This window comes from Pseudophryne corroboree, chromosome 2, assembly GCF_028390025.1.
Source record: "Pseudophryne corroboree isolate aPseCor3 chromosome 2, aPseCor3.hap2, whole genome shotgun sequence".
Taxonomy (NCBI): Eukaryota; Metazoa; Chordata; class Amphibia; order Anura; family Myobatrachidae; genus Pseudophryne; species Pseudophryne corroboree.
Window position 1 is genome coordinate 492,257,239 of NC_086445.1, and position 22,485 is coordinate 492,279,723.

The window sequence follows — 22,485 nt, forward strand, 5'->3', positions numbered from 1 at the left end:
CCTCTTAGGCCGCACCCAACTTCTTCATCAACGGAACATATAGATGGATTGGCACTGCAAATCTGATCCGAGTCAGGATCCTCAGACCTCTTTCCACAGGAAAACACAACCTCAACTGGTCAGTATCTACCCTGATACCACCTCCGACATCTGCGTCGTTGGGAACAACAGCCCTTCCCTGTGTTGAAGATCAGTCAGAGAAACAACGATTCGCACCACTTGTTTCTTGACCTCTCCTCAATCAGGCATGTAAACTTTTTTATTTTATTTTTTTTATTTTTTTATAACCGGGACAGGAGGACAAGGCCCTGAACCTGACGCACCTCTGGTATGGCGTCGCGTACTACCTCTCATTCCAGAGGGGACACGGCAAGATCCATTAGAAAATCAGTGAGGGGATACATCTAACTCCAGACAGTCCCCCTCTGGATTCTACAATTAACTCACAGGTCCTGGTCCATTCCCGGACTAACTGAAAAGTAGTAGACGAGTCCCCACCGAAGTGGGGTCCAGGCAGGTAGACTCAGCACCATGTGGTGGATGTGTGAGAAACAGAAAACGACATCTGCTTCTGCGAACCTAACAAGGCTGCAGAACACTTACCTTTTCACCTTCCATCTGCACAGAGAAGGAAAAAAACGGTATCGAACTAGTTAAAACGATTGCATCCCACAAAAGAATGCGTCAGCAACCGTTGTGAGGGAATCTAACTCGCTAAAGGTGGGTACACACTATTAGATATATCTGCAGATCAATTGATATGCAGATATATCTATGTACGGATCGGGCAGTGTGCTGTGCATACACACAGCCCGATCCGTCGGGGGACTGACGTCATGAACTGGGCGGGCGCTCGCGCCCGCCCAGTACAACTGTCTATCACCGCCGGCCGCCGCAGCATGTGTACGGGCGGTCGGACGACCGCCCCGTACACACACAGCGACGGGCCAATATATCGTTAGATATATTGGCTGTCGGCTGTGCTGCGCGGCCGACGCGATACGTCTGTGAACGACTGAGTTCACAGACGTATCGCCCGTACACACTGGCCGACGGTCCCGCGATGTATCGTCCGTTCAAGAGAACGGCCGATACATCGACCAGTGTGTACGGGCCTTAAGTTAGATTTACCAGCCGTATCCGCCGAGATTGACTGAACTAAGGCATCCCCAAACAGCGGCACACCGCCCTAGGGAGAAAATTCCAGTATCTCTCGGAGTCAGCCTCAGCATTTCCCTGGCCACCTCCTGTATACGCACTGCAGCCTGCCGCGATGTATAGAGAAGACCCAACATAAGGAAAATCCCCCATCTCTGCAGGATAATTCTATCTGATATCCCTCCGAATATAAACACTCCCTCATGTGCGTGTAATGCAAATAAGTCCAAAGAATAGAAATAAAATATCACTTAGCCTCCTGTATCCGATCCTTTGTGACAGGACCCCGTGTCGACCAGGAGTTGACTTTCACAGTATTCTCTCCGCCGCGGGAAAATAATAAACATTCGGACTCCTTGAGAGGACGGGAGACCCACTCCTCACTGCCAACCTAGAGCTTTATCAACAGAGCGACCAGCACATGAGTGAGAATACTATTACTTCAGCATTCATTATAAATCATAAGATGAATATACATATTGTAATACACATACACACATATCCCACCTATATATACATATAACATACATATAAGCGGATTGTCCGGAACCTTCAGGACCCAAGTGTCATTAATGTGTTCTGAATGTGTATGACCATGTACTGAATCCGCAGTTGTGGCTGTACCAGGAAACATTATAGTCGACAGAAAACCTAGTAATCGTCGACAGCAGGGAGTAGCAACCAGGCAAAATAACATACTTGTGACCCCGAGGGAATTATACATATATAATTTTCTCTATCGTCCTAGTGGATGCTGGGGTTCCTGAAAGGACCATGGGGAATAGCGGCTCCGCAGGAGACAGGGCACAAAAAGTAAAGCTTTAGGATCAGGTGGTGTGCACTGGCTCCTCCCCCTATGACCCTCCTCCAAGCCTCAGTTAGATTTTTGTGCCCGGCCGAGAAGGGTGCAATCTAGGTGGCTCTCCTAAAGAGCTGCTTAGAAAAGTTTAGCTTAGGTTTTTTATTTTACAGTGAGTCCTGCTGGCAACAGGATCACTGCAACGAGGGACTTAGGGGAGAAGAAGTGAACTCACCTGCGTGCAGGATGGATTGGCTTCTTTGGCTACTGGACATTAGCTCCAGAGGGACGATCACAGGTACAGCCTGGATGGTCACCGGAGCCTCGCCGCCGGCCCCCTTGCAGATGCTGAAACAAGAAGGTCCAGAATCGGCGGCATGAAGACTCCTCAGTCTTCTTAAGGTAGCGCACAGCACTGCAGCTGTGCGCCATTTCCTCTCAGCACACTTCACACGGCAGTCACTGAGGGTGCAGGGCGCTGGAAGGGGGGCGCCCTGGGAGGCAATGAAAACCTATTTTTGGCTAAAAATACCTCACATATAGCCTCCGGGGGCTATATGGAGATATTTAACCCCTGCCAGAATCCGTTAAGAGCGGGAGACGAGGCCGCCGAAAAAGGGGCGGGGCCTATCTCCTCAGCACACAGCGCCATTTTCCCTCACAGAAAGGCTGGAGGGAAGGCTCCCAGGCTCTCCCCTGCACTGCACTACAGAAACAGGGTTAAAACAGAGAGGGGGGGCACTAATTTGGCGTTAGAAATATATAAAAAAGATGCTATAAGGGAAAACACTTATATAAGGTTGTCCCTATATAATTATAGCGTTTTTGGTGTGTGCTGGCAAACTCTCCCTCTGTCTCTCCAAAGGGCTAGTAGGTCCTGTCCTCTATCAGAGCATTCCCTGTGTGTGTGCTGTGTGTCGGTACGTGTGTCGACATGTATGAGGACGATGTTGGTGAGGAGGCGGAGCAATTGCCTGTAATGGTGATGTCACTCTCTAGGGAGTCGACACCGGAATGGATGGCTTATTTAGGGAATTACGTGATAATGTCAACACGCGGCAAGGTCGGTTGACGACATGAGACGGCCGACAAACAATTAGTACCGGTCCAGACGTCTCAAACAGTCAGGGGTTTTAAAACGCCCGTTTACTTTAGTTGGTCGACACACAGGGACACTGAATCCAGTGTCGACGGTGAATAAACAAACGTATTCCTTATTAGGGCCACACGTTAAGGGCAATGAAGGAGGTGTTACATATTTCTGATACTACAAGTACCACAAAAGAGGGTATTATGTGGGATGTGAAAAAACTACCGTAGTTTTTCCTGAATCAGATAAATTAAATGAAGTGTGTGATGATGCGTGGGTTCCCCCCGATAGAAAATATGGGCGGTATACCCTTTCCCGCCAGAAGTTAGGGCGCGTTGGGAAACACCCCTTAGGGTGGATAAGGCGCTCACACGCTTATCAGAACAAGTGGCGGTACCGTCTATAGATAGGGCCGTCCTCAAGGAGCCAGCTGACAGGAGGCTGGAAAATATCATAAAAAGTATATACACACATACTGGTGTTATACTGCGACCAGCGATCGCCTCAGCCTGGATGTGCAGAGCTGGGGTGGCTTGGTCGGATTCCCTGACTAAAAATATTGATACCCTTGACAGGGACAGTATTTTATTGACTATAGAGCATTTAAAGGATGCATTTCTATATATGCGAGATGCACAGAGGGATATTTGCACTCTGGCATCAAGAGTAAGTGCGATGTCCATATCTGCCAGAAGATGTTTATGGACACGACAGTGGTCAGGTGATGCAGATTCCAAACGGCACAAAGGTGTATTGCCGTATAAAGGAAGAGGAGTTATTTGGGGTCGGTCCATCGGACCTGGTGGCCACGGCAACTGCTGGAAAATCCACCGTTTTTTACCCTAAGTCACATCTCTGCAGAAAAAGACACCGTCTTTTCAGCCTCAGTCCTTTCGTCCCTATAAGAGTCATATCTGCCCAGGGATAGAGGAAAGGGAAGAAGACTGCAGCAGGCAGCCCATTCCCAGGAACAGAAGCGTTCCACCGCTTCTGACAAGCTCTCAGCATGACGCTGAGACCGTACAGGACCCCTGGATCCTACAAGTAGTATCCCAGGGGTACAGATTGGAATGTCGAGACGTTTCCCCTGCGCAGGCTCCTGAAGTCTGCTTTACCAAGGTCTCCCTCCGACAAGGAGGCAGTATGGGAAACAATTCACGAGCTGTATTCCCAGCAGGTGATAATTAAATTACCCCTCCTACAACAAGAAAAGGGGTATTATTCCACACTATATTGTGGTACTGAAGCCAGAAGGCTAGGTGAGACCTATTCTAAATCTAAAAAAATTTGAACACTTACAAAGGTTCAAATCAAGATGGAGTCACTCAGAGCAGTGATAACGAACCGGGAAGAAGGGGACTATATGGTGTCCCGAGACATCAGGGATGCTTACCTCCATGTCCCAAATTTGCCCTTATCACTAAGGGTACCTCAGGTTCGTGGTACAGAACTGTCACTATCAGTTTCAGACGCTGCCGTTTGGATTGTCCACGGCACCCCGGGTCTTTACCAAGGTAATGGCCGAAATGATGGTTCTTCTTCGAAGAAAAGGCGTCTTAATTATCCCTTACTTGGACGATCTCTTGATAAGGGCAAAGTCCAGGGAACAGTTGTAGGTCGGAGTAGCACTATCTCGGATACTGTTACAACAGGGGTGGATTCTAAATATTCCAAAATCGCAGCTGATCCCGACAACAAGTCTCCTGTGCTTAGGGATGATTCTGGACACAGTCCAGAAAAAGGTGTTTCTCCCGGAAGAGAAAGCCAGGGAGTTATCCGAGCTAGTCAGGAACCTCCTAAAATCAGTGCATCATTGCACAAGGGCCATGGTAAAAAAAATGGTGACTTCCTTCGAAGCAATTCCAGTCGGCAGATTTCATGCAAGAACTTTTCAGTGGGATCTGCTGGACAAATGGTCCGGATCGCATCTTCAGATGCATCAGCGGATAACCCTATATCCAAGGACAAGGGTGTCTCTCCTGTGGTGGTTACAGAGTGCTCATCTTCTAGAGGGCCGCAGATTCGGCATTCAGTTTTGGATGTTGGTGACCACGGAGGCCAGCCCGAGAGGCTGGGGAGCAGTCACACAAGGAAAAAATTTCCAGTGAGTGTGATCAAGTCTGGAGACTTTTCTCCACATAAATATAGCTAAGGGTAAATTTATAATGCTCTAAGCTTAGCAAGACCTCTGCTTCAAGGTCAGCCGGTATTGATCCAGTGGGATAAAACATCACGGCAGTCGCCCACGTAAATAGACAGGGCGGCACAAGAAGCAGGAGGGCAGTGGCAAAAACTGCAAGGACTTTTCGCTGGGCGGAAAATCATGTGATAGCACTGTCAGCAGTGTTTCATTCCGGGAATGGAAACTGTGAAGCAGACTTCCTCAGTAGGCACGACCTCCACCCGGCAGAGTGGGAACTTCATGGGGAAGTTTTCCACATGATTGTAAACCGTTGGGAATTACCAAAGGTGGACATGATGGCGTCCCGTCTGAACAAAAAACGGGACAGGTATTGCGCCAGGTTAAGAGACCCTCAGGCAATAGCTGTGGACGTTCTGGTAACACCGTGGGTGTACCAGTCGGTGTATGTGTTCCATCCTCTGCTTTTCATACCTAAGGTGCTGAGAATTATAAGACGTAGAGGAGTAAGAACTATACTCATGGCTCCGGATTGGCCAAGAAGGACTTGGTACCCGGAACTTCAAGAGATGCTCACAGAGGACTTATGGCCTCTGCCGCTAAGAAGGGACTTGTTTCAGCAAGTACCATGTCTGTTCCAAGACTTGCCGCAGCTGCGTTTGACGGCATGGCGGTGGAACGCCGGATCCTAAGGGAAAAGGCATTCAGGAAGAGGTCATTCCTACCCTGGTCAAAGCCAGAAAGGAGGTGACCGCACAACATTATCACCACATGTGGCGAAAATATGTTGCGTGGTGTGAGGCCAGGAAGGCCCCACGAAGAAATTTCAACTCTGTCGATTCCTGCATTTCCTGCAAACAGGAGTGTCTATGGGCCTCAAATTGGGGTCCATTAAGGTTCAAATTCCGGCCCTGTCGATTTTTCTTCCAGAAAGAATTGGCTTCAGTTCCTGAAGTCCAGAAGTTTGTCAAGGGAGTATTGCATATACAACCCCCTTTTGTGCCTCCAGTGGCACTGTGGGATCTCAACGTAGTTCTGGGATTCCTCAAAACACATTGGTTTAAAACCAGTCAAATCTGTGGATTTGAAGCATCTCACATGAAAAGTGAACATGCTCTTGGACCTGGCCTGGACCAGGCGAGTGTCAAATTGGTGGTTTTTTTCTCAAAAAAGCCCATATCTGTTTGTCCATTCGGACAGGGCAGAGCTGCGGACTCGTCCCCAGTTCTCTCCCTAAGGTGGTGTCAGTGTTTCACCTGAACCAGCTTATTGTGGTGTCTTGCGCCTACTAGGGACTTGGAGGACTCCAAGTTGCTAGATGTGGTCAGGGCCCTGAAAATATAGGTTCCAGGACGGCTGGAGTCAGGAAAACTGACTTGCTGTTATCCTGTATGCACCCAACAAACTGGGTGCTCTTGCTTCTAAGCAGACTTTTGCTAGTTGGATGTGTAATACAATTCAGCTTGCACATTCTGTGGCAGGCCTGCCACAGCCAAAATATGTAAATGCCCATTCCACAAGGAAGGTGGGCTCATCTTGGGCGGCTGCCCGAGGGGTCTCGGCTTTACAACTTTGCCGAGCGGCTATTTAGTCAGGGGCAAACACGTTTGTAAAATCCTACAAATTTGATAACCTGGCTAAGGAGGACCTGGAGTTCTCTCATTCGGTGCTGCAGAGTCATCCGCACTCTCCCGCCCGTTTGGGAGCTTTGGTATAATCCCCATGGTCCTTTCAGGAACCCCAGCATCCACTAGGACGATAGAGAAAATAAGAATTTACTTACCGATAATTCTATTTCTCGGAGTCCGTAGTGGATGCTGGGCGCCCATCCCAAGTGCGGATTATCTGCAATACTTGTACATAGTTACAAAAATCGGGTTATTGTTGTGAGCCATCTTTCAGAGGCTCCGCTGTTATCATACTGTTAACTGGGTTCAGATCACAGGTTGTACAGTGTGATTGGTGTGGCTGGTATGAGTCTTACCCGGGATTCATAAATCCTTCCTTATTGTGTACGCTCGTCCGGGCACAGTATCCTAACTGAGGCTTGGAGGAGGGTCATAGGGGGAGGAGCCAGTGCACACCACCTGATCCTAAAGCTTTACTTTTTGTGCCCTGTCTCCTGCGGAGCCGCTATTCCCCATGGTCCTTTCAGGAACCCCAGCATCCACTACGGACTCCGAGAAATAGAATTATCGGTAAGTAAATTCTTATTTTAATAACCATGTCTGTGCTCGAGCTACAGAGTCACGGAACCGATCCATATAAATACATATAAATATATATACAGGTATAAGTTAGTTACAGCATGTCAATTTACACCCGGTAATAACAGTGCCGACAGGGTCACCCACCTACTACTGTCTCCAATACTGTGTTTACTATGAACAAGTATAACACAACCGATCTGTTGACTCAGTATCTACTGTATCAAGTACCAAACAGGTGTCGGCGATGCCGACAATGAACTCCAGAAGCGTTAGTAACAGAACATTCACACATGTCGACAAGTGTTTCTGACAGGAAGCACACAGAGTATACACAACCAAGAGTACATGCCCATTTTCAACTTAAATAGTGTTAAACATTCCTACATAACACTAACATATATGTGCCCCCCCTTGTCTGTGCTGTACACACGTTTTGGCGGGGACATTGCTTAAAATGGCGCGGTCTCTTTCAGTGAGGGCTAAGCCCCGCCCCTTATCGGCGCACGGTAGCCCACTATATTTAACCCGTTATATGCAGGCAGGGGATCATATACAGTGGCTACCCACTGTATATGTATACTGGGAGTGTAAAAATAAAGTAAACATACTGCCCAGTGCGCCGCCCCCCCATCGAATAACAAACTCAAGCCAGCCTATTTTGTTTAAAAGAGCCTCAGTAACTTGCTGCCCAGGGCGCTCCCCACCCCCAGCACCCTGCACCCTGTGAGTGCGTTGGTGTGTGGGAGCATGGAGCGCAGCATGACTGCCGCATGTTACCTCCGTTACTGAAGTCTTCTGCCGTCACTGAAGTCTTCTGTTCTTCTAATACTCACCCGACTTCTGGCTTCTGTGAGGGGGGTTGACGGCGCGGCTCTGGGAGCAAGCAGCTAGGTGCACCAAGTGATCGAACCCTCTGGAGCTAATGGTGTCCAGTAGCCGAGAAGCAGAGCCCTTGAACTAAGAAGTAGTAGGTCCTGCTTCTCTCCACTCACTCCCACGCTGCAGGGAGCCTGTAGCCAGCAGGTCTACCTGAAAATAAAAAACCTAACACTGTCTTTTAGAGAAACTCAGGAGAGCTCCCCTAGTGTGTGTCCCTTCACTCCTGGGCACAAAGTCTAACTGAGGTCTGGAGGAGGGGCATAGAGGGAGGAGCCAGTTCACACCCAGTTAAAGCTTACATTTTCTCTTATCTTGTATGTTTGCATTTTTACCATTTGTATTTGTTGTATTAAAATTGTGAAAAACCTTTAAATCCCTGGCTGTGGATTACAATAATTTGGGGACAAATTTGCCCTTAAAAAGGTTTATTATATACAACCTGTTTATATGAGTAACAATGGTATGAAAACTGTACGCACTGTTATATTTGTTTTATTTTTTCTATATCATACCCCTAATGGTCATATGACCGAAGAAATACCGTATCCGATAAGTAGCGTCCATTCATCAATATTGATTTCACACTTTATACCTGAGACACTAGAATGCGCCCTTTTCTTCACACGTATATAATTTTTTTTTTTTTCTACAGCTGTATGGCAATGCCATGTAAATATAAAGCAGACCAACAATTGTCAGTGCTTATCCTCAAAGCAAAACTTTCTAGCATAGTGAATGTATGATGACTTGGTTCATACTTTGATCAAAATATTTAAACATAAACTGCTACCTCACTTCTGCAATTCCTGCACTGTTATGTTTGCATTAAATACTATTGAATTTCAGTAAAGTGTACTCTCCTTTCATATTCAGAGTCTCAACTGAAGACTTGGGCCAGTCCAGTGTGCTCACATTTGAGCCTACTTGCAGCAGATTTTATAGATAAATATCTACATTGCGTGTGGTATAATAGCTCTACAGAATAAACAGACAAGTCAATAGGTCGACACTATATGGTCGACAGTGAAAAGGTAGACTGTTTCTAAGGTTGACAGCTATGTCCCCCCAAAATTTTGTCCTTTTGTCTGTGATCACGATTAGGGGAAAAATAGACCCTCACGGGCTCACTTTAGGTAAAGTTACTATTCACAGTTGTAGTCCATGTGGATGGTAAATGAAGCAAAAGTTGACCCCCCCCCCCCACACACACACACACAAAAAGCAACTTGTTGACCTTTTCAAGGTGTCGATATATCGCATTTCCATCTATTGACTAACTAGATACTAGTCTAACCATTGACTGAAACCATCTACATCTGCGGGCAGAATTCAGTTGTTGCCACCCCCTATCGTGCCCGCCGGCAGCTATTCAAACGTTTTTGCCAATTTGTGGTATCAGTATGTCAGCTCGCTGTTCCGAGGGGTGATGAGCTGAAATGCGCAAAGAGTGACCCGTTTGGCACCCAAACGGGACTTTTCACAATCGCGCCCATCACTTGAGTCAAGTTTAGCCACTTTATGTGGCTAAATGACAATTTTTTTTTTATTTTGGCATTTTACCAAAACATATTGGAGGAAGGGCATTAGGAATTACAGCCGTTTAATATGTGCCCCATTTTTTTCAAGGGACCAAAAGTAATTGAACAATTGATTCAAAATCTTTTTCATTGACAAATGTGGGGAATACCTTTGTTCATCAATTAAGCAGGCAAAAGGTCTGGAGTTGATTTAAGTGTGGCATTTGGAAGCTGTTGCTCTGATCCCGCAACATGTGGTCAAAGGAGCCCTCATTGCAAATGAAACAGGCCATTCATAGGCTGCAAAAAAAAAAGCCCATCAGTGATGGCAGAACCTTAGAAGTTGCCAAATCAACAGTTTGGAGGAAAACGGAGAAACAGAATGCATTGGTGAGCATGGCGACATGAAAAGGCCTGGATGTTCATGAAAGATAACACTGGTGAATGATCGCAGGATCCTGTTCACAACATCTAGCCAATTGAAGAACACTCCAGGAGGTAGGCATATCATACAAGAGAGAACTTCACGACAGCAAATAGAGGGTTTACCATAAGGTGGAATCCATTCATTATCCTCAAGAATAGATAGGCCAGGGTAGTCTTGCCAAAGAGACCTCTATAAAGCTATCCCAGTGCTGTAACTGCTTTTTTGGACATACTAAACAAAGATCAACCTGTACCAAAATGATGGGAAGAACAAAGTACGGAGAATGCTTGCCATGGCTCATGATCCAAAGTAACACTGTGGAGGCAGCGTAATGGCATGGACATGCATGTCTTCAAATGGCACTGGGTGCCTATTTATTGATGATATGATAGAAGCAGCCAGATGAGTACTGAAGTGTATAAATGGTCTGCTTATATTCAGCAAAGTTGACTGGGTGATGGACAGTGACCCAAAGCATTGGCAGGTGGATCACCTAATCTCAACCCAATCGAGCATGCATTTCACTTGCTAAAGACTATACTAAAGGCAGAAAGACAAACTACTAAAGTCAACTGCAGTAAGGGCTGGCAAAGCATAACAAAGGAGGATAGCCAGTATTTGGTGATGTATATGGGTACCAGACTTGCAGTCATTGCCCTCAACGGATACTCCACAAACTATTAAATTAATGTTTTTGATTGTCCAATTACATTTGCGACCCGGAAAATAGGGTGCGGTGTATAAAAGTGTTAGCAATTCCTAAATATGTTTAATAAAATGTTTAAAAAAAAAAAAATTCTTTAAGTCCCTTAAAGCTGCAACTCTGTATTTTTTTTAATTTTTTTTTTAATTTTCAATTGTTTCAGGGTCCTGTCAATGTAGGACCCCAGTTTTTTTTTTTTTTTTTTTCAATGATTGTCTTGGGACACACTTTCTCAGTGCAATCAATGTAGGTAGACGACTCCATCCCCTTGCAGTGATATCGTAAGCTGTCTGTCAGCAGTCATGACCTTTCTGACTGAGGTTAACTAGGAAAAACAGGAATGAGACAGGGCTAACTGAGATGGATTGTCTTCTAAAATACAGTGATATTTAATGAATTAAAATTAGAGTACAAATAAAATGTTTAAGATTAAATTGGTCACACTGCACCAATGAGCTTCTAGTCACCATACATATATAAGTTAGTCACTTGCCGCTTGCTCCAATGTCCCCATGGGACCCGCACAGTTTGAATGTCCCTTATCCTGGGGTTGTTGCACAGTCCCCGGGCCGAATACTTGTAATAACGCTGGAGGAATATCTGTCCCAGTAGTGTGGCAATACAACAGGAAAGTCCTCGCCAGTAGTGCGTAGTTGTAATGAAGTTCGGTCCTTGGTATATGGATGTGGGTTCAAGTAGCAGCGCTTTTTGGCAGAGTCCACAGAGGTCCAAGCGGTGATAAATAATCAGTGAAGAGGTGACACAGGCTCACACCTGACGCGTTTCATAGCTAAACTGCTGCTTTATCAAAGGTGACTGTGATCCTAATTGGCAGTGTATTTATACCTAAGTTAATTACTCCATTCATTACAGCTTGTCAGACAATACATCTCGTTCCATATATGTAAATTACGAACTATCATCACTATGTGTTATGTAGATAGACTCAAGGCAATATAAAAGACACAATATGCAATATGAACCGTTTTACCTTATTTTTATTGTTAAAATACATAAAAAATTCAGTTCGGGAATGCTGGAACGCACGCGGACTTCCGGTCGGTGACCCGCATTGGTTGTTATGGAGATAGTCTACCTCTACTCCAATCATGTGGCGCAAACATGGTCACGTGATGGCATTCAGTGGAGTGCATATTGTGCTACAGAACCTAACTATTTTCGTCCGGCTGATAACATAGTAATGTTGCATAAATTATCTATTTTTCTAGCCTTCCGTCATCTGATCATTCATTGGCGGATAGGGGGAGTTTCATTTAATAAAGTCACATGATTAATACAAAGCAATCTTCTACCTCATTCACTATCCAGTTATTTTACTATTGTTATCTTAATATAAATAAAAATCAATTGCTTCATACAGTGATCAGGTAAGTATCTATACATGATTACCTTAGGGCAGGCATGTCCAAACTGCGGCCCTCCAGCTGTTGTGAAACTGCACATCCCAGCATGCCCTGACACAGCTTCAGCATTCTCTGACAGCAAAACGGTGTCAGGGCATGCTGGGATATGTAGTTTCACAACAGCTGGAGGGCCGCAGTTTGGACATGCATGCCTTAGGGCATGTCAAGAAACAAAATGTGTCAAAAATAAAAGTGCATAGTGGTTACTTAGTATATAATTATCTGCATCTAGGGAGGCACAACATCAATTCTTGAGAAATAGGTGAAACTTTATAACAATTGAGCTAGAAAGGAATCTTATATTTGATGCTAAAAATTGCATCAACAGATTCTACTGGCTCACTGAGACCCACCAATATATCAAGACCTAACTGAAAAAATATAATAGCCCTAAAGGGGGGGAGGGGTCTTACTGTATAGTGCATGATTAGATTAAATTAAATCAATGCCTGCACTAATGGAAGGTGTTCAGAGCATTACTATATTCAAAATGGGGGAGTCTTCATGATTTAAATTACACAATTGAGTTCCACTGACTCATTTAGACCTGCAGGGAATATGCTATTGATTTTAAGCATCCAGAATACTTCTTGTTTGCAGAGGGTCTTGTACCGATTCCCCCCCCCCACCACCCCTGACGTCTCCGCACTACAGTTCAGGTTACGCCGTCCTGAGATGGCGAACCTGAACTCCATGGAGAAGTGGAAAGCAGAGCTTTCCGCACCTTCATGAATCGCACTCACCATACAAAGGTATGGTGATGCGATTCAGGCACAGAGCGGAGGTACCGCTGGAGAAGTCAGACACTTCTCCACAGTAACCGGCTCTGTGAATTGCAGTAGGCAGAGAAAAGCCCTGTTTAACGCAAAACAGGGCTTTTCACTGCTGCATGAATAGACCCCATAGTGATGATTTTTAGTAATTTACATATATGGAACGAGATGGATTGTCTGACCAGCTGTAATGAATGGAGTAATTAACTTAGGTATAAATACACTGCCAGTTAGGACCACAGTCACCTTTGATAAAGCAGCACTTTAGCTGTGAAACGTGTCGGTGTGAGCCTGTCACCTCTTCACTGATTATTCATCACCGCTTGGACCTCTGTGGACTCTGCCAAAAAGCGCTGCTACTTGAACCCACATCCATATACCAAGGACCGAACTTTAATACAACTACGCACTACTGCTGAGGACTTTCCTGTTGTATTGCCACACTACTGGGACAGTTATTCCTCCAGCGTTGTTGTTACAAGTATTCGGCCCGGGGACTGTGCAACAACCCCAGGATTAGGGACATTCAAACTGTGCGGGTCCCATGGGGACATTGGAGCAAGCGGCAAGTGACTAACTTATATATGTATGGTGACTAGAAGCTCATTGGTGCAGTGTGACCAATTTAATCTTAAACATTTTATTTGTACTCTAATTTTCTCTAACGTCCTAGTGGATGCTGGGGACTCTGTAAGGACCATGGGGAATAGACTGGCTCCGCAGGAGACATGGGCACTTAAAGAAAGAATTTAGATTCTGGTGTGCTCTGGCTCCTCCCTCTGTCCCTCCTCCAGACCTCAGTTTGAGACTGAGCTGGGTGCTATTCAGTGAGCTCTCCTGAGCTTGCTGTGAGAAAGTATTTTGTTAGGTTTTTTTATTTTCAGGGAGCTCTGCTGGCAACAGACTCCCTGCATCGTGGGACAGAGGGGAGAGAAGCAGCCCTACTCTCTGAAGCTAGGTCCTGCTTCTTAGGCTACTGGACACCATTAGCTCCAGAGGGATCGTACACAGGATCTCACCCTCGTCGTCCGATCCCAGAGCCGTGCCGCCGCCCCCCTCGCAGAGCCGGAAGACAGAAACCGGGTGAGTATGAGAAGCAAGAAGACTTCGAAATCGGCGGCAGAAGACTCCGTTCTTCACTGAGGTAACGCACAGCACTGGAGCTGTGCGCCATTGCTCCCACACACCTCACATACTCCGGTCACTGTAAGGGTGCAGGGGGGGGGGGGGGGGGGGGGGGGCGCCCGCCCGCCCGCCCGCCCGCCCGCCCGCCCTGGGCAGCATATGGACCTTTTTTGGCAAAAGTACAGATACATACAGTTGGGCACTGTATATATGTATGAGCCCCTGCCAAGAAAATGTATATTTAAGCGGGACAGAAGCCTGCCGTCGAGGGGGCGGGGCTTCTTCCTCAGCACTCACCTGCGCCATTTTTTCTCCACAGCTCCGCTGAGAGGAAGCTCCCCAGGCTCTCCCCTGCAGATACACGGTAGAAGAGGGTAAAAAGAGAGGGGGGGCACATAATTAGGCGCAAAAAACAATATAAACAGCAGCTACTGGGTTAACATTAAGTTACTGTGTTATTCCTGGGTTTATAGTGCTGGGGTGTGTGCTGGCATACTCTCTCTGTCTCTCCAAAGGGCCTTGTGGGGGAATTGTCTTCAGATGAGCATTCCCTGAGTGTGTGGTGTCGGTACGTGTGTGTCGACATGTCTGAGGTAAAACGCTCCCCTAAGGAGGAGATGGAGCAAATGTGTGTGAGTGGTGTCTCCGTCGACAACGCTGACACCTGTTTGAATATGTGAAATTAAGTGCTAAGGTAAATTTATTGCACAAAACAGAGAACAGACAGGGAATCTACCCATGTCTGTCCCTATGTCGCAGAGACCTTCAGAGTCAATGATCACTATCCAAAATAATAGACACTGATATCGACACGGAGTCTGACTCCAGTGTCGACTACGATAATGCAAAGTTACAGCCAAAATGGCAGGAAAGTATTCAATATATGATTATTGTAATAAAAAATGTTTTGCATATCACTGATGACTCATCTGTCCCTGACACAAGGGTACACATGTTTAAGGGGAAGAAAGCTGAGGTAAATTTCCCTCCTCTCATGAAGAAAAAGAGCGGGAATCTCCAGACAAGAGACTGCAGTTTCCCACAAAGAATTCTCAGGGAGTATCCTTTCCCCACTAGGGCCAGGATATGATGGGAATCTTCCCCTAGGGTGTCACGTTTGCCCAAAAGGTAGCGCTGACTTAACAGCTATCCTCAGGGATCCTGAAGATAGCATGCAGTAAAAGTACTTTGAAGTCCATTTACACACGTTCTGGTACACTACTCAGACCGATGATTGTGTCGGCATGGGTTTATAGCGCTGTAGCAGCGTGGACAGATACCTTAGCAGAGATTGAGACCCTAGTATGTGTATGTGTGTGGCTATATATATATATATATATATATATATATATATATAATATATATAATATATATAATATATATATATATATATAGCTGTCTTAGAGATAGAGATATATATATATATATATATATATATATATATCTCTATCTATCATGCCCAAAGACATTAGTCTACTGGGTTCTAGAGTCAACGCTATGTCGATTTCTGCTTGACGTGTCCTGTGGAACATGCAATGGACAGGTGATGCCGACTTAAGAGGCATCTGGAAGGTTTACCTTACAAGGCTGAGGATTATGTGGAGAAGGGATCTCGGACCTGGTCTCCACAGCTATGTCTGGTAATTCTGATCTTTTTGCCTTATATTCCCGCACAGCCTAGGAAAGCACGACATTATCAAATGCAGTCCTTTCGATCACAAAGAAACAAAGTCTGAGGTGCGTCCTTTCTTGCCAGAGGCAGGGGCAGAGGAAAGAAGCTGCACAACACAGCTAGTTCCCAGGAACAGAAGTCCTCCCTGGCCTCTACAAAATCCACCGCATGTTGCTGGGGCTCCACAGGCGGAGCTAGGCCCGGTGGGGGCACGCCTTCGAAATTTCAGCCACAAGTGGGTTCACTCCCTGTTGGATCCCTGGGCAATAGATATTGTGTCTCAGGGATACAAGCTGGACTTCGAGGAGATGCCCCCTCACCGACGGCCCTGCCGGCTTCCCCCCACGAGAGGGAAATAGTGTTAACTGCAATTCACAAATTGTATCTTCAACAGGTGGTGGTCAAGGTTCCCCTCCTTCAACGAGGAGGGGGTTATTATTCGACCATGTTGTAGTCCCGAAACCGGACGGTTCGGTCAGACCCATATTGAATTTAAAATCCCTGAACATGTACTTGAAAAGGTTCAAGTTCAAGATGGAATCGCTGAGAGCGGTCGTCGCAAGCCTGGAAGGGTGGGATTTTATGGTGTCTCTGGTCATAAAGGATGCATACCTTCATGTCCCCATTTATCCACCTCATCAGGCGTACCTCAGATTTGTGGTACAGGATTGTCATTACCAATTTCAGACGTTGTCGTTTGGTCTCTCCACGGCACAGAGAATATTTACCAAGGTAATGGCGGAAATGATGGTACTCCTGCGGAAGCAAGGGGTCGCGATTATTCCATACTTGGACGATTCCTCATAAAAGCGGGATCAAGAGAGCAGTTGCTGATCAGCGTAGCACTTTCTCTGGAAGTGTAACGGCAACACGGTCTGGATTCTAAATATTCCAAAGTCGCAGTTGGTTCCTACGGCTCGTCTGCCTTTCCTAGGCATGATTCTAGACACAGACCAGAAAAGGGTTTATCTCCCGATAGAGAGAGAGCTCAGGAGCTCATGACACTGGTCAGGAACCTATTAAAACCAAAACAAGTGTCAGTGCATCACTGCACTCGAGTCCTGGAAAGGATGGTGGCATCATACGAGGCCATTCCCATCGGCAGGTTCCATGCGAGGACCTTTCAATGGGACTTACTGGACAAATGGTCCGGATCACATCTTCAGATGCATCGGTTAATCACCCTATCCCCCAGGGTCAGGGTGTCTCTACTGTGGTGGCTGCAGAGTGCTCACCTTCTCGAGGGCCGCAGATTAGGCATTCAGGACTGGGTCCTGGTGACCACGGATGCAAGCCTCCGAGGATGGGGAGCAGTCGCACAGGGAAGAAATTTCCAAGGTCTGTGGTCAAGTCAGGAGACTTGCCTTCACATCAACATCCTGGAACTAAGGGCCGAATACAACGTCCTACGTCAAGCGGAGACCCTGCTTCGCGACCAACCGGTTCTGATTCAGTCAGACCCCATCACCGCAGTGGCTCATGTAAACCGACGAGGCGGCACTTGGAGCAGGGAAGCGATGGCGGAAGCCGCCAGAATTCTTCGCTGGGCGGAAAATCACGTAAGCGCACTGTCAGCAGTGTTCATACCGGGACACGACCTCCACCCGGGAGAGTGGGGACTTCATCAGGAAGTCTTCGCACAGACTGCATGTCGGTGGGAACTGCCACAGAAGGACATGATGGCATCCCGCCTCAACAAAAAACTACAGGGGTATTTCGCCAGGTCAAGAGACCCTCAGGCGATAGCTGTAGACGCTCTAGTGACACCGTGGGTGTTCCAGTCGGTCTATGTATTTCCTCCTCTTTCTCTCATACCCAAGGTGCTGAGAATAATAAGAAAGAGGAGTGAGAACGATACTCATTGTTCCAGATTGGCCACGAAGGACTTGGTATCCAGATCTGCAAGAAATGCTCACAGAGGAACCGTGGCCTCTTCCTCTAAGACAGGACTGGTTGCAACAGGGGCCCTGTCTGTTCCAAGACTTACCGCGGCTGCGTATGGCGGTTGAACGCCAGATCCTAGCGGAGAAAGGCATTCCGGAGGAGGTCATTCCTACACTGATAAAGGCTAGGAAAGACGTGACAGCACAACATTATCACCGTATATGGCGAAAATATGTTGCTTGGTGTGAGGCCAGGAAGGCCCCTACAGAGGATTTCCAGCTGGGTCGATTCCTGCACTTCCTACAGTCAGGAGTGACTATGGGCCTAAAATTAGGATCCATAAAGGTCCAGATTTCGGCCCTATCTATTTTCTTTCAAAAAGAACTGGCTTCACTGCCTGAAGTTCAGACGTTTGTTAAAGGAGTGCTGCATATTCAACCCCCTTTTGTGCCTCCAGTGGCACCTTGGGATCTTTACGTTGTGTTGGATTTCCTGAAATCCCACTGGTTTGAGCCACTTAAGACCGTAGAGCTAAAATATCTCACGTGGAAAGTGGTCATGCTATTGGCCTTAGCTTCGGCTAGGCGGGTGTCAGAATTGGCGGCTTTGTCGTGTAAAAGCCCTTATCTGATCTTCCATATGGACAGGGCAGAATTGAGGACTCGTCCCCAATTTCTCCCTAAGGTGGTATCAGCGTTTCATTTGAACCAACCTATTGTGGTGCCTGCGGCTACTCGGGACTTGGAGGATTCCAAGTTACTAGATGTAGTCAGGGCTTTGAAAATCTATGTAGCCAGGAGAACTGACTCGCTGTTTATCCTGCATGCGCCCAACAAGCTGGGTGCTCCTGCTTCAAAGCAAACTATTGCGCGCTGGATCTGTAACACGACTCAGCAAGCTCATTTTGCTGCAGGATTGCCGCATGCTAAATCGGTTAAAGCCCATTCCACAAGGAAGGTGGGCTCTTCTTGGGCGGCTGCCCGAGGGGTCTCGGCTTTACAGCTTTGCCGAGCTGCTACTTGGTCGGGTTCAAACACATTTGCTAAGTTCTATAAGTTTGATACCCTGGCTGAGGAGGACCTTGCCTTTGCTCATTCGGTGCTGCAGAGTCATCCGCACTCTCCCGCCCGTTTGGGAGCTTTGGTATAATCCCCATGGTCCTTACGGAGTTCCCAGCATCCACTAGGACGTCAGAGAAAATAAGAATTTACTCACCGGTAATTCTATTTCTCGTAGTCCGTAGTGGATGCTGGGCGCCCGTCCCAAGTGCGAACTCTCTGCAATACATGTATATAGTTATTGCTTAACTAAAGGGTTATTGTATGAGCCATCTGTTACTGAGGCTCAGTTGTTCATACTGTTAACTGGGTATGGTTATCACGAGTTGTACGGTGTGATTGGTGTGGCTGGTATGAGTCTTACCCTGGATTCCAAATCCTTTCCTTGTAATGTCAGCTCTTCCGGGCACAGTTTCCTTAACTGAGGTCTGGAGGAGGGGCATAGAGGGAGGAGCCAGTGCACACCAGATAGTACCTAATCTTTCTTTTAGAGTGCCCAGTCTCCTTCGGAGCCCGTCTATTCCCCATGGTCCTTACGGAGTTCCCAGCATCCACTACGGACTACGAGAAATAGAATTACTGGTGAGTAAATTCTTATTTTTTCTTGTCTGTATGTATTATGATATAGGTGTGACTAGCCTATTTAGACAGCTGCTTAACACATAAATTGGAGCCACAGCTAGAGCGCCCCTTCCAACCAAGTTGGTTATTTTTGAGGTTAACTAGGGACTACTTGTGTTTTGAAGTAAGCATTCAGTTCTGGAACTGGTATTGGCCACAATATAATAGATTTTCACTAAAAACATTACAAAACATGCAACACTTAGTAGAAACTCCCCAGGCCTGTAAAAATCATTTTTAAAATGTAAACCTCTAGTCTAAATGGGAAAAATATAATATAATATATAATATAATATAATTTTTTTTTTTTTTTTTTTTTTACTAGATGGGACACACGTTCTAATACCACATCTAAACCAAGTCATTCAGTGGATGCTCACACAGCGGAGGTCAACTGCTTGTCATTTAACCCATATAGTGAGTTTATCCTGGCGACTGGATCTGCTGATAAGGTATATATATATATTTTTTTTTAATTATATTTCTGCCATTGTCACGCATTTTTGTCCAGCCTTTTTTTTTTTCTTTTTGGAAAACTGTGGAGTGACTTCTCCATTAAGATATACATTTTTCAACTATTAGTAACTTCAATTACTGAGGAGTTTTTTTTATTTCTGTAATTAAAATGTTGCTGTATATATTGAATGAAGGCCAACGTCCCTAAATTGGCTAGGGAAGTGTGGTGTTTTGTTTTTGTTTTTTTCCCTTTTGTGGTAGACCAGGCATGTCAAACTCGAAATCCCAACTGGGACAAATAATCAAGGTCCAAGTCTTGTGTGAGTTGTAAGAAAGAAGCCTTGTATGCAATTTTGAAAGCTTTTATTATAAAAACCAACAAAGTGTAATCAAAGATGTTAAGTATCAGGAAGAAAACTACTTTAAGTGGGAGCTGTTATTCCCACTCATATCACTGTACTTTTCTCTATCGTCCTAAGTGGATGCTGGGGTTCCTGAAAGGACCATGGGGAATAGCGGCTCCGCAGGAGACAGGGCACAAAAGTAAAGCTTTTACAGGTCAGGTGGTGTGTACTGGCTCCTCCCCCTATGACCCTCCTCCAGACTCCAGTTAGATTTTTGTGCCCGGCCGAGAAGGGTGCAATTCTAGGTGGCTCTCATAAAGAGCTGCTTAGAGAGTTTAGCTTAGGTTTTTTATTTTACAGTGATTCCTGCTGGCAACAGGATCACTGCAACGAGGGACAGAGGGGAGAAGAAGTGAACTCACCTGCGTGCAGGATGGATTGGCTACTGGACATGAAGCTCCAGAGGGACGATCACAGGTACAGCCTGGATGGTCACCGGAGCCACGCCGCCGGCCCCCTCACAGATGCTGAAGCAAGAAGAGGTCCAGAATCGGCGGCTGAAGACTCCTGCAGTCTTCTTAAGGTAGCGCACAGCACTGCAGCTGTGCGCCATTTTCCTCTCAGCACACTTCACACGGCAGTCACTGAGGGTGCAGGGCGCTGGGGGGGGGGGCGCCCTGGGAGGCAAATGTAAACCTTTAAAAAGGCTAAAAATACCTCACATATAGCCCCAGAGGCTATATGGAGATATTTACCCCTGCCTAAATGTACTAAATAGCGGGAGACGAGCCCGCCGGAAAAGGGGCGGGGCCTATCTCCTCAGCACACGGCGCCATTTTCTGTCACAGCTCCGCTGGTCAGGAAGGCTCCCAGGTCTCTCCCCTGCACTGCACTACAGAAACAGGGTATAACAGAGAGGGGGGGCAAAATAAATGGCAATATATAAATATAAAAGCAGCTATAAGGGAGCACTTAATCATAAGGCTATCCCTGTCATATATAGCGCTTTTTGGTGTGTGCTGGCAGACTCTCCCTCTGTCTCCCCAAAGGGCTAGTGGGTCCTGTCTTCGTATAGAGCATTCCCTGTGTGTCTGCTGTGTGTCGGTACGTGTGTGTCGACATGTATGAGGACGTTATTGGTGTGGAGGCGGAGCAATTGCCAAATATGAGGATGTCACCTTCTAGGGGGTCGACACCAGAATGGATGCCTTTATTTGTGGAATTACGGGATAGCGTCAACTCGCTTAAGCAGTCGTTTGCCGACATGAGGCGGCCGGACACTCACTTAGTGCCTGTCCAGGCGCCTCAAACACCGTCAGGGGCTGTAAAACGCCCCTTGCCTCAGTCGGTCGACACAGACCCAGACACAGGCACTGATTCCGGTAGTGAAGGTGACGAATCAACCGTATTTTCCAAAAGGGCCACACGTTATATGATTTTGGCAATAAAGGAGATGTTACATTTAGCTGATACTACAGGTACCACTAAACAGGGTATTATGTGGGGTGTGAAAAAACTACCAGTAGTTTTTACCGAATCAGAAGAATTAAATGACGTGTGTGATGAAGCGTGGGGTGCCCCGATAAAAAACTGCTAATTTCAAAGAAGTTATTGGCTTTATACCCTTTCCCGCCAGAGGTTAGGGAGCGCTGGGAAACACCTCCTAGGGTGGACAAAGCGCTAACACGCTTATCAAAACAAGTGGCGTTACCCTCTCCTGAGACGGCCGCACTTAAAGATCCATCAGATAGGAGGATGGAAAATATCCAAAAAGGTATATACACACATGCAGGTGTTATACTACGACCAGCTATTGCGACTGCCTGGATGTGCAGTGCTGGGGTAGTTTGGTCAGAGTCCCTGATCGAAAATATTGATACCCTGGACAGGGACAATATTTTACTGTCGTTAGAACAAATAAAGGATGCATTTCTTTATATGCGTGATGCACAGAGAGATATCTGCACACTGGCATCACGGGTAAGTGCTATGTCCATTTCGGCCAGAAGAGCTTTATGGACACGACAGTGGACAGGCGATGCGTAGAGGAGTTATTTGGGGTCGGTCTATCGGATTTGGTGGCCACGGCTACGGCCGGGAAATCCACCTTTCTACCTCAAGTCACTCCCCAACAGAAAAAGGCACCGACCTTTCAATCGCAGCCTTTTCGTTCCTTTAAAAATAAGAGAGCAAAGGGCTATTCAT

The 22,485-nt window shown here is 46.4% G+C and overlaps 1 protein-coding gene across 2 annotated transcripts in view; it reads left to right on the plus strand.

Moving 5' to 3' along the window:
• RBBP7 (RB binding protein 7, chromatin remodeling factor) overlaps window positions 1-22,485 on the plus strand; it is a 106,709-nt gene that overhangs the window by 56,300 nt on the left and 27,924 nt on the right. For both annotated transcript variants that reach the window (XM_063953938.1, XM_063953937.1), the window contains exon 7: window positions 19,806-19,932. In XM_063953938.1, the coding sequence (XP_063810008.1) occupies window positions 19,806-19,932 (127 nt within the window). The remainder of the gene's footprint in view (window positions 1-19,805; window positions 19,933-22,485) is intronic.